Raw genomic sequence first — 11,339 nt, forward strand, 5'->3', positions numbered from 1 at the left:
GAGATACGGTTCATGGTGCAAACATTTGGCATCAACATAAAGTGACACAAAAATGAAAATAAAACCTAATGGTGGAAGAAGTAGTCTGATTATTTACTTCAATAAAAGTAGCAAAACAATAATGTAAAAATGCTCGATTACAAGTACAAATTCTGCATTCAAAATTGAAAAAAAATATATATATATTTAGAAATAGCCTATATGTATCAGCAAAATATATTTAAAGTATTAAAAGTAGAAGTACTTGTTCTGAAGAAAAATGACCCCTGTGATTGGATATATTATTAGATTGTTAATACTGACTCATCTGTGCTTAAGCAGAGTTTTGTAGCTGGTTGAGATGGAGCTAGTTTTAGTCCTTTTACATTAAGTTAGGACCAGTGTTCCCACCAAGGGGTCAAGCCTCCTGTAAAAGGTCCCAAGGTTAATCTTGGTGGGATTGGGAAATGATTAATGGTGTATACAAGGCAAATCAAAATTTGACTACTTAACATATATTTTCATTTTCAAATAATGAAAAATTGGATTCTCTCTCATGAACAGTAAATGAATCTCACAGACATGATATGAAACATGTCAAGGGGCCCCAAGCTGGCACAGTTTTTTTGTATGGGGTCACAAGGCCTTTAACAATGCTTTGTATTCTCTAAGCTCATCATATATTTTTTATGAGAAACCATAATCTGAAATGTAACCAGTAATTACAGCTGTCACATAATTGTTGTGTAGTCAAAAATACAATATATATTATATCCTCACCCACACACCTACACAGGACTGTCACACTAGGACTTATTTATCGTTTTTATCTTATTTGTATTATATACAAAAGTTTATTTTACATAGGCAACTACACTTTGAAATATATATTATCTTACTGGTCTTTTATACTAAAGTTTTTTTCTCTCTTTCTTTTATATTTGCATATATATATTTATTTTGTACATACTGCCTCCCCTTTATTCCTGCTGTGATATGTGTCATTGTAACGTAATTTAATTTTGATGCAAATCCAAATGACAAATACAGTCTGTCTAAGTCTAAAACGGTGCCAGAATATATTACTGTAGTGATAGTTTGCTTTTATGTCAGTCAAAATTATGTTTTGGGAACTTTTATGTTCCCCATGGGATGTTTAAAGAATCACACAAGTCTATTAATACGCTTTAGATCCTTATAAGTAGTAATCATGTATAATTTATAATTTATGCTGTATATTATGTTTATACTCATTTCAAGCAATTGTTTAATTAATTTTAGTGCATCATAAAAATCAATAGGATGTCTCTTGAAACTTGCTGTCACTGTATAATCCATTATCGTGAGCATTTCACTTTGTCGGAGTTACATTATTCTTGTGGAGTGATGTAGATAAACTGCAGATTGAAAACAAAAGTCTGCAATACTCGCTGCTATACACACATATTATATTTCTGGCCAATATGCTGTTGAAGGAGGAATTGGAGCAGGATGTTAGAGATGTTCTAGGTTTAATAAATTCCACCCAGAGATACAGCTAGATTTTCTTTAACCACCATAAAGAAATGCTGTACTTTATTTGTGTTTATAACATAGAATCATACACAAAGGGTTATGCATTGTGACTTTGTTTGTGGCTGCAAGGCTGGCAGTTTAAAATGCACAGACGTCTGCTATACACAGTTATATTTCACAATGTACACCTAGAAGCTGACCAGTACAACCGCAGTCTGATCTGCAGCTCCACTGGGTGCAGCTGGATGTTGTAATTTAGCACAGCTTTCTCATTTATCCCACACAAGTTTATCCTGCTATCTAGGGGTTTGATCCAGGCGAGCTTAAGGTCAGCACAACAAAAGACCTTCTAACATGCTCACCAGTTGTGGTAAAGAACTGACAACATTAATGTGTGTGAATCAAATCCCAGACATGTGTTAGCTTCTTACTGATGATATTTTATTGTCATTGTTTAAAAATGGCCCACAAACAGTCAAATAAGTCATGAACTGGTTGGTAAAGCTGCATAATGTGCTCCTCATATAATATGGAAAAGTGTTTTGACATTAAATGAACAGCATCGGTAGACACATTTGATCTTTCCTCTGCCTAAGGACTTCAGTGAGAGGCCATAGTGGAGTGGATCCAGTCAGTAAACTGGCAGACCTGTGGAGAATAAAATTAATATAACTTTAAAAATGGAGGCAGAGGAAGGACAGTTTTAGCTGGTTCACTTTTTAAATTATTGTGACACAATGAACACTAGAAATCAAAGTTTAGGATGTTGATAATAAATCAGGTATAATTAAAATATTATGTAAGATACCAGAGATTTAAAGATATATTCTGTGCATGTCAAGTCCAAAACACAAGCTTTTTGTGTCCTTGGATACAGCGTCTGTAGTCTAAATGACCTTCAGACAGGTCTGAGTATAACAGAGCTGAGCTTTGCAAGGGTAGTTATTTATTTATAACAGCTCTTACTGCAGTGAAAGGAGGTTAAAGTTACATTTTAATAATGGCAGGTGATCATCTATACAGCAACAACAAATACATTTCACAAAATATGACAAAGACTCACAAAATCCTCAATAGATAAAAGTAAATAATGGCACTTTCTGGAGTGTTGTAATGTCCCTAATTGACAAAAAGCCCTTGTCTGTGCAAAGTAGAATATTTTAGGCATATTTAAAGTTAAACAAGGCATTTTTACACATAAAACTCTCTAAAGTATCACAGAACAGAGATCTACAGGGTGTACCAACCTTGGCGTAAACACCGGGACGATTTTCTTCAGCACAGCCCCATCCCCAGGACACCACACCCTGGAGCTCCCCATTACACACCAGAGGGCCACCAGAATCTCCCTGATGGAGACGATGGAAAAATAACACTGTCTTAAATAATAACACTCGCAAAATAATAACTAAACTGTAATAAAAGTGATAATAGCAATAAGAAGAAAAAGGAATAAGGGAGTTAAAAGAAGACCAGTTGTGAAATACATTTAAAACAAAAGCAGATAAACAAATAAGTGGCCAATAAGTGGGCAAAATCAAAAACACGACATTACACAAAATCTGTAATATTGCATCTAAAGGCGCATTTTGTCACATTAAAGCTAAATTAACAAGCTGATATTTTTAAAGAAGGTAAATAATGTATGTTTAATATGTAAACATAAATCAGCTTTTCCAGTTTGGGGATCAAAATGTGGAACTGGATCCTGATCGAGACCATTTTAAACTATAAATGAAAGATCAGTTATGTAGTCGTGTTTTATGGTGCTTTAATGTATTACTTTGTGTCCTGTATTGTTTTGTTTTTCTTGTTGAGTTCTGTGTTATTTGTTGAGTATGTTTTGTACTGTCTCTTGAATATTTGTAGAGTTTTATGTTTTATAAAGGCCCATCTAGGGACAGGCATTACAAATTAGCTTGGGCTATAAATGTCAGCCTTTGTTTATGCACTAGTCCCTATACAAATAAACAATAAAAAATAAATAAATCACATGCAAGGGAAATAATTTTTCAAAATAAAACTCAAATTGACCTAAACTGTTTTATCTTTTGTATATTTCTGCCTTCATGTACCTGGCAGGAGTCCTTTCCTCCCTCCAGGAAGCCGGCACAGAACATGGAGGAGGTGATCCTGTTGGGGTAGGAGCGTTCACAGTCCTGCTGGGGCAGGATGGGCAGATCCAGGCAGTGCAGGCATTTCGTACAGCCGACTGGGCCACACAAACACAATCAGAGAGACATTTTTTACATTTACACCTGCCTCATCATCAGTCACATTATTCAAATCATAAAGCTATCTACTGCTGAACACTAGTAGGAACCGCAGCAACTCTGAACACAACCTATTCTTCTAATCCCGGACTTACAGGGGCTCTGAGTGGCTCCCCATCCAGAGACCAGACACTGGGTGCCTGCAGGGGCACAGCTGCTCGGCAGGGCGATGGGCTGGACGTACTCATTAATCTCTGCTGGCTCGGCAAGTTTAATCAGCATGATGTCATTGTTGATGGTGTAACGGTCGTACTCTGGGTGGCGGATGATGACAGCAGGGGCGATGAACTGCTCAGGGCCGTCCTTGTACCCGATGTGGTGCTCGCCTAGACGCAGCTCGATATCCTCACCCCTGAGAGGCCACGGTGGAAACAAAGAGAGAGAAATGAAAGAAAAGCAGAGAGTTAGAAGCAAACAAGAAGTCTTCTTTCAGTAAAGTAACTTACTTATAGCAGTGTGCAGCACTGACGACCCAGCGGTCATTGATCAGGGTTCCTCCACAGTAGTGCCAGCCGTTGTTGAGTGACACCTGCCAGGGGACAGAGTGATCCCTGCACTCGTAGCCGCCAACGATCTTATCATCAAAGCCGAGGGCAGCTGTGCGGGTGGCAGAAAGACAGGAGAGGACACAGAAAAAGTGTAGAGATGAGGAGTATTGAGGCTGTTATTTGAACCACACATAACAATTCTCATCGGACAAAAGGTCATGACCCTGAACTCTACAACACATCCCTGGAAAATGTGAGCCTGAGCATAAAAAAAGCGACACTTTCTTCCAGCTGGCAAAGGTGCAAAAGGTTTATTTTCACTCAAACTTACCGCTAGTTCCCACCAACACAAGAAAAGTGAGTAACATCGTGGCTTTGGTTTGGGCGTCTGCGGACAGGAAGGTATCTCATTTAACTCCTCAAATTTAAAGCATGTTTGCTCCCCCGTGTCAACATCACTGACAGCTGATAATGAGGAACGACCAATGAAAGATGCTGAAAAAGAGGGAACTGGTGCCAGAAAACGATTGAAAATATCATATATCGTATGGGAACTCTGGCAACTGCGCCAAGAGCAAACATTTGGTGCAGTTATCACGAGGAATGGGAAATGTCAAGCTGTGTTAAATAACTTCAATTCAGACGTTATTCTGCCAGTGGGGTTTAGTGTTTTTGTCAGTGATTTGAATGTGTTGCGATTTGGTTGCAATACAAGTTTGTGTACAGTAATAATAGCAATTCAACATGGATGTTACTACATAAAACATGGAAAAATAACCAGTGAAGTCCTAGTTTATACTAGCTGTCCAAAAGCATTAAATGAGCACAAGCTATCTTTTCAGTTCTGATTTAATTCAGACTTTAAATATAACAGCACAGTGTTAAATATTATTAAGACATAAGAATTAATTTACATTAGTACAACTTACTCTTACACCCACATATACTGCTTGTAAATACAATGCAAAGGCCTCCTTATCAATATATTGTAAACATGTGACAAAACTGGCAAAACCAGATTACACATTAATTCAAATATAATAATAATAATAATAAAGTGAATCTGAAGTCTGTTTCCTGTACAAGTAAACCTTTAACCCCGGTCAGTTTAGTAACGTAGGCAAAGCTTTTCTTCAAACACTTTACACAAATACAGCAGCACTTTAAATTCAAGGCACCTCCGATTACTGACATATATATTAATATATATCAGTAAAGAAATTACTGCAATGGCTGGTCGTTTTCATTGAAGTTTCTGTTATATTCTCAATGTGCATTTAATCTTTAACTTGTAAATGCTGGTAGAAAAATGCTTAATCATGTATATATCTGGAATCATTTAGCATTAAAGCTGGTTATATAAAGTTTTTAGTGGTTTTGCTTGATCGTTGTCGCCTATAAAGGTTTTGAGTGCAGGGTCCCTAAGCTTCCTCCAGCTTTGACTTGTTTACTTTTCTAACATTTATTGCATCTCTCCTCTCTTTTTTTATCCAAGAACAACAAAGTCCCAGTAATGACACAATCAATCAGCCCGATGGATTGTTACTCTGATAAGTCTCTTCCAGCTTTGGCCGTTTGCGAAGAGCAGGAGTCGGGTTTTCCTGCTGGAAAATCGTCCTCATTTGCTCCACGCAGATTTCTGAAGCGACGTCCGTCTCCTTGGCGAGCTGTGATAGGCTGAGGAAGCCATGGGGCAGGTCCTCCACCACCTTCAGAGTCACAGGCTGGCCCATGTCTCGCAGCTTCTTGGCAAACATCACCGAGTCATCCAGCAAGGCATCCAGAGCAGAGGCCTGCAAGGACACGTGGAGCGATTAGGAAACAAGAACTGAACAAAACCAAACAGTTCGCTGGAAAAAATGCAAATAATGCATTAGTAACTGTAGCCTGACTGAGACCGATATCGATATTTGAGAGTTTAAAAGCAATATTGGTCAAGAGTAATTGTTTTTTTACACACAAATAGTCTTGATATGGATAATTTTATATTTACAGATAAAGATAAATCTGCCGTGCATGAAACTGGACCACAGTGGGCTGTTAAGAGCAAACTGTTTTTTTAAACAAACCCAATAAATGCAAATCCATATGTTCAGTTCACCAGCCAGTTGTAAAGTTTGTGTGTTTGTCGTTCGGTGCTGAGCTGGGAGCGTACAGTGAGTTAAATGAGAGCTTTGTCACTGAAAACAGTCGTCTGCTGTTACTGAAAACAGGGTTGATGAGAGCAGAGTTTCAGGCAAAGAGAAAACAAAACAAAAAAGGATCCATAGAGGAGAGGTGGGTGATCAGTTTAGTTTGATCCATTGTTATAATAAAAAAGGTTGATCAATGCAACTTTAAAGTATCCTTTTGAAAATGGAGAGCAGTAATGGTTATAATTTCAACAAACACCTGGCAAAAAGCAGTTATTCATTATTATTGATTATCTTGATCAACCTTTGAATCCGACACAAATACGTTGTTGTCAGCTCCTCTGAGTCTGAGTCTGCGACGTCTCACATCTGTACAACAATTTAAAATTCGGTCTTACTGGTTGCACAGCAGACATTTTGACATGTCACAGCAGGAAACTCACAGGTGTGTTAATGACAGCGGCATTCCACTTAGGGGAGGTCCTGCTATTGTGCCCGCCGGCTCACTGTCACTGTTGACGGGACACTTATCGTCACCCTGCTGTCGTTACTGCTATTAAGTCCGCCTGTTTTTCCTGCTGTGTCAAAATGTCTGCTGTGTCCATTGCCACTATATACTTTCATCAAGATTCAGGTCTGCAGCCTCTGTGGAAAGTCAAAACTGTACTGAAGTTAAACACCATGTGGAAAATAAATGAAGCTAAGTGGTTAAACTGTCTGGATGAGGTTATTTCTAGAAAACATAAACTCTTCCACCGTCGACTACCTCAGTTCCTCTTCCCTCTCTTACCACTATGTGCACAGGAGGCATGCCTTTCAGCAGGCTGTTCGGAGCCAGTAGGGGTGACACAAACGGGTTCCTGATAATGGGGCAGGAAGTTGGGGAAACGAAGGCCAGGCACTCGGAGCGCAGGGGCTCAAAGCCCTCTGGGTAATCTGTGAGACCTCCGCAGTTTGGTGAGGAGTTGTGAGTGGATGTCCTGCGAGTTTCGTTGCTCGGGGACCTCCTCTGTGCTGATGACAGCGAGCGGGAGCCGTCTGAAGTCCGCAGGGGGTCCAGAAAGGACTGGATCCAGTTGGAGGCTCCCTGGGTGAGATCACCGAGCAGCACAGCGGTGTCTCTACCCAGAGAGCTCAGACTGCTGCTTCCCACCGCAGGCTGCACCGTGTGACAGTCTGCCCCTGGGAGGGAGATAATGGGATGTAAGTTAGGGGAAAATATATCAAAAGACACTTGAAAATGGTGAAATATTGGTGGCTGAAAAACTAAATGAAAAAGATAATACAAGCTTGAAAAGCATGAGGAGGTGAAACAACTTAATTGTCTTTTAAGGGAGCGAGGCAATAAATCCTGATTATAACTTCCTCCTCCTGTATAAATGGAAACAAGATGCTTTCATCGCATTTACAGAGAGTTTTTTATCGTATCTCAAATAAAATCAACCACTTTTTATTTAAAACAGGCTTTCACACATGTTAAATATTCATAACTTCCACTGACTGTGTAAGAAGTTACTTTCATAACCACACACAGAAACTGAATGTGTGAGGGTCACATTATCAGGCAATGCGAGCTAACACAGTACCTTTTAAACCAATTATCCAGGTAAAGCCATTAACCTGTTTACTGTTTACTGATATGCAATGACATCTGTTCTCTGTGTTTTCTGTTACAGTGGCGCCCAGAAACTGCTCTTTCGTTAAATGAGGCGTGAAACCAGAGCACACACCTCCTGCTGTGCCATTATACACCCACGTACCTGCGTAGGCATTGATGCACTTTGTGAGAACACCTAGGGGCAACAGAGGGTCAATGAGCGTGAGCAGGCGGGAGGGCGAGGCATCAGTGGTGAGCAAGGTGGCGGGGTAAGCGGCCATGATGCCGGCAGGGACTCGGATGCCGTTGGATATGGCCTTCATGGACACAGTGATGCAGAGGTTTCCTCCAGCGCTGTCACCCGCCAGACAGACCCTCTCCGCTGTGGAGCCTGAGACAAAGACAGAAACATTAGTACCGAAGTAATTAGGATCAGTTGAACTCTTCTATTACACGCTGAAAGGATAAACTGATTTTAGGATTTCCAAGTTTTTTCATCAGTCTACATTAAAGGTCCATTTAGGGGACTGGCAGAAACGAGATATAATACTCATAGGTATGTTTTTATTAGTGTTTCTACAACTTGAAGTGTCACATTGACAATTTATGAGAAAACAATAACTGAAAACTTAATTGTAGGAGCTACAGATTTTTTTTGGTAGTATTTAGTTGACTAATAAGTGGTATTGTTTGACTAGTCTACGTGTTTGCTTTAAGTATATACAAACAGATAAATATACAATAAACCATCATTAGTTGCAGCCAGTCTATACTGTAGCCTGTAGCTTTTCTCCAGCTTCTCTGCATACGACACTTTCCCTGTTCCATGCTCTGATAATATACAGATAACAATTCACATGCCAGTTTCAGTGCATGATGTGACCCGCCTCCTGGAAAAAGGGACAACCAGTAACACCACTTATGATAATGGTACACTGCGTACCTATTTACATCTGCAATGGGAACATACGGAGCATTTGTTAAATGTGCAGATTCTCTATTGCTTTCTGTAGTAATACATCTGTAGATCTGTTTGTGTGAAGACATCGGCACACACATTTGCATTTTGCACATGGGCGTATTTGTTTCTTTGAATTCACACATTCTGTTACATTTATAAACATTCATTTACATATAGTCAAAACTATATAATAATATAACAAATATTCTACTACTACTATTCTCCACCTGCCTTTTACTTCTCTGTATCTTAAGTTTCTTACCTTTTAAAACAAGTTAAAAACAAACTAACTTTCTTTTAACGGATTAAAGACAGATGACAAACAACAAAAACTGAAATCGTGCAAAACGAGAACAGAAATATAAACAGATTCATCAATCAATCTTTTAAAATAAAAGACTCTCCCCATTGGTTTAGTCGTTTACTAGCCCTGTGTTGTTGCGCTGTGACGTCGTACACATACCCAGCAGGTGACAGTTGTTCAGAGCCCAGCAGTAGGCGTAGAAACATTCCTCCAGAGCTCTGGGAAAAGGTGCTTCAGGTGACAGAGAGTAATCCACGGAGAGGATCGGTACGTTCAGCTCCTTTGACCAACTCCGAAGATAATTCTGATTCATAAAGAGGAGCAGAGTCATTAACAGTTGCTTATTAACATTGTATTTAATAAATATTTTGTGTATTAACCATATGATGATTTAATAACGATCTTTCTCTTCTTATCTTTCTTATCTTTATCTATTTATATTTTGAAAGTACTTTATTTTTCTGTGTGATTTTTGTGTGATTTGAATAATTGTATATTGATACTTTGTGATATTTTATATCCTCGTAGGCGTAAAAACCTACTTGGCAATAAACAAAATTCTGATTCTGATAACTATTGCAAACATCTGCTACAAATCAAGCTGAAGTTAACGTCAGCAGTCTTACACCAGCAGGCTGTACTGTACCTCATGAGATCTGGATGTCTGGGCCACGAAGCCCCCGCCGTGGAAGTGGATGAGCAGCCAGGGGGAGCGAGGTTGCTTCTGCACCCAGGGGAGATGGGACGCGGAGATAGGGGGAGGATCGGATCGAGAATAGGCTAGCAGCTCTTCGGTGTCCTATAAAGTAACATATAAGGTCATTAATAATTAAGGACACAAAGCAATGAAACAAATAGACCAAGACGTGAATAACAACTTTTTAAACACATTTTTTATATCATAATATACAGCTACTTTGTATTTTTAATCTCTTGTAAAATATAAAAGTTTTGTCTCCCTTATCTATTTCATTGCTTCACAATTTGCAATATTCCCTTTCATAATTATGTCCAATCCCACCATCCAGATTCAAGAGGAAATGTCATGGGTACTTTTAGTAAATGGATACATTAGTAAAACATCGATCTGCGTCTGCTTGTACATTCATTTCTACACACTTGTGTTGTTCTCTATCGCTAATGCAACTGATCAGCTGAGTGATTTCACATTTCAGCCAAACACCATTGACCTGATTAATTCCCCCACTGGGCCATTTGTGAGACCGGTGGGATTTCTATAACAATTGAATGTGAGATCGCTTTGTCGGCATCAGATCAGAAACCAGCAGAATTCCTAACACGGAGGCCGAAAGGACAAAGAAAGATCACATGCAAGTTTCTGACGCTCAACACAATGGATCAAAGATTAAATGTCTTTTAACTTTCTACGTAGGAGCCACTACTGTCCTCTGTGGTTTCCTGTGTTCCTCCCTGTATCAGACCTGTGGAGCCTCACCTGTCCTTCTCGAATCTCATAGGATATCAGACGCAAGTGGACAGGCCCGGGCCCACAGTGGGCTACTGGAGGTGACACGGTGGCTGTTAGACTGGGGTCTGAGGCCAGCGGGAGGTTCAGAGTGACAGGAGGCAAAGTCAGGGTGAGGTTCACCTGCACTGGGCAAGCGGCTATTCTGGTGAAGCCCTGCACAGAGAAAGACATGCAGGTGATTGAGCAGTTAAAACATTAAAGAGGACTTCAGCTCATTTGAGAATCAGCGGGAGAATATTTGACCCTGCCTACTGATATAAGGCCGGACTCCGTGAGGTTCCAGAAAGACTTCCAGAACTGCATGTCCAGGTTCTGGGTAATGCGTTCGAACTCGGCGCCCCGCAACTCTGGATCAATGACGTACTTCCCTGATGTGAGGAGGGAGAGGGCAGCAATACCTGGAAGAGGACGGATGATTTTAAACATATAAACACATGTATATAGATATAGATAGTAAGTAACACACGCAGCGGCTCCTCTCTCTAATCAAGAGCCTTTATTTTTATGTCTTGTTGATTGTCTATTTTATGTCTTGTTAAATTGTTGATTGTTCATTTTATATCTTTTCTATTTTTTTTTATTGCATGTTTGCACCGGGGGT

The 11,339-nt window shown here is 39.7% G+C and overlaps 2 protein-coding genes across 3 annotated transcripts in view; both read right to left on the reverse strand.

Moving 5' to 3' along the window:
* Nucleotides 1-2,094: 2,094 nt before the first annotated feature.
* Nucleotides 2,095-4,623, reverse strand: LOC118343079 (trypsin-2-like). The gene is made up of 6 exons (XM_035681825.1): nucleotides 4,587-4,623; nucleotides 4,214-4,364; nucleotides 3,863-4,119; nucleotides 3,570-3,706; nucleotides 2,742-2,843; nucleotides 2,095-2,142 (listed from the first exon to the last, which is right to left on the reverse strand). Exons 1-6 carry the CDS (start codon nucleotides 4,621-4,623, stop codon nucleotides 2,095-2,097), a joined length of 732 nt encoding a protein of 243 aa, XP_035537718.1.
* A 500-nt stretch (nucleotides 4,624-5,123) lies between these two features.
* Nucleotides 5,124-11,339, reverse strand: part of lipea (lipase, hormone-sensitive a) — an 11,070-nt gene continuing 4,854 nt past the window's right edge. For both annotated transcript variants that reach the window (XM_035681789.1, XM_035681790.1), the window contains exons 5-11: nucleotides 10,991-11,136; nucleotides 10,706-10,891; nucleotides 9,896-10,048; nucleotides 9,409-9,553; nucleotides 8,148-8,375; nucleotides 7,178-7,569; nucleotides 5,124-6,048 (exon numbers count right to left, since the gene is read on the reverse strand). In XM_035681789.1, coding sequence (XP_035537682.1) covers nucleotides 5,782-6,048; nucleotides 7,178-7,569; nucleotides 8,148-8,375; nucleotides 9,409-9,553; nucleotides 9,896-10,048; nucleotides 10,706-10,891; nucleotides 10,991-11,136 — 1,517 coding nt within the window. In that variant the 3' untranslated portion in view covers nucleotides 5,124-5,781. The remainder of the gene's footprint in view (nucleotides 6,049-7,177; nucleotides 7,570-8,147; nucleotides 8,376-9,408; nucleotides 9,554-9,895; nucleotides 10,049-10,705; nucleotides 10,892-10,990; nucleotides 11,137-11,339) is intronic.

Source organism: Morone saxatilis, unplaced genomic scaffold (genome assembly GCF_004916995.1).
Source record: "Morone saxatilis isolate NCDOM2014 unplaced genomic scaffold, NCSU_SB_2.0 Contig9, whole genome shotgun sequence".
Classification (NCBI taxonomy): Eukaryota; Metazoa; Chordata; class Actinopteri; family Moronidae; genus Morone; species Morone saxatilis.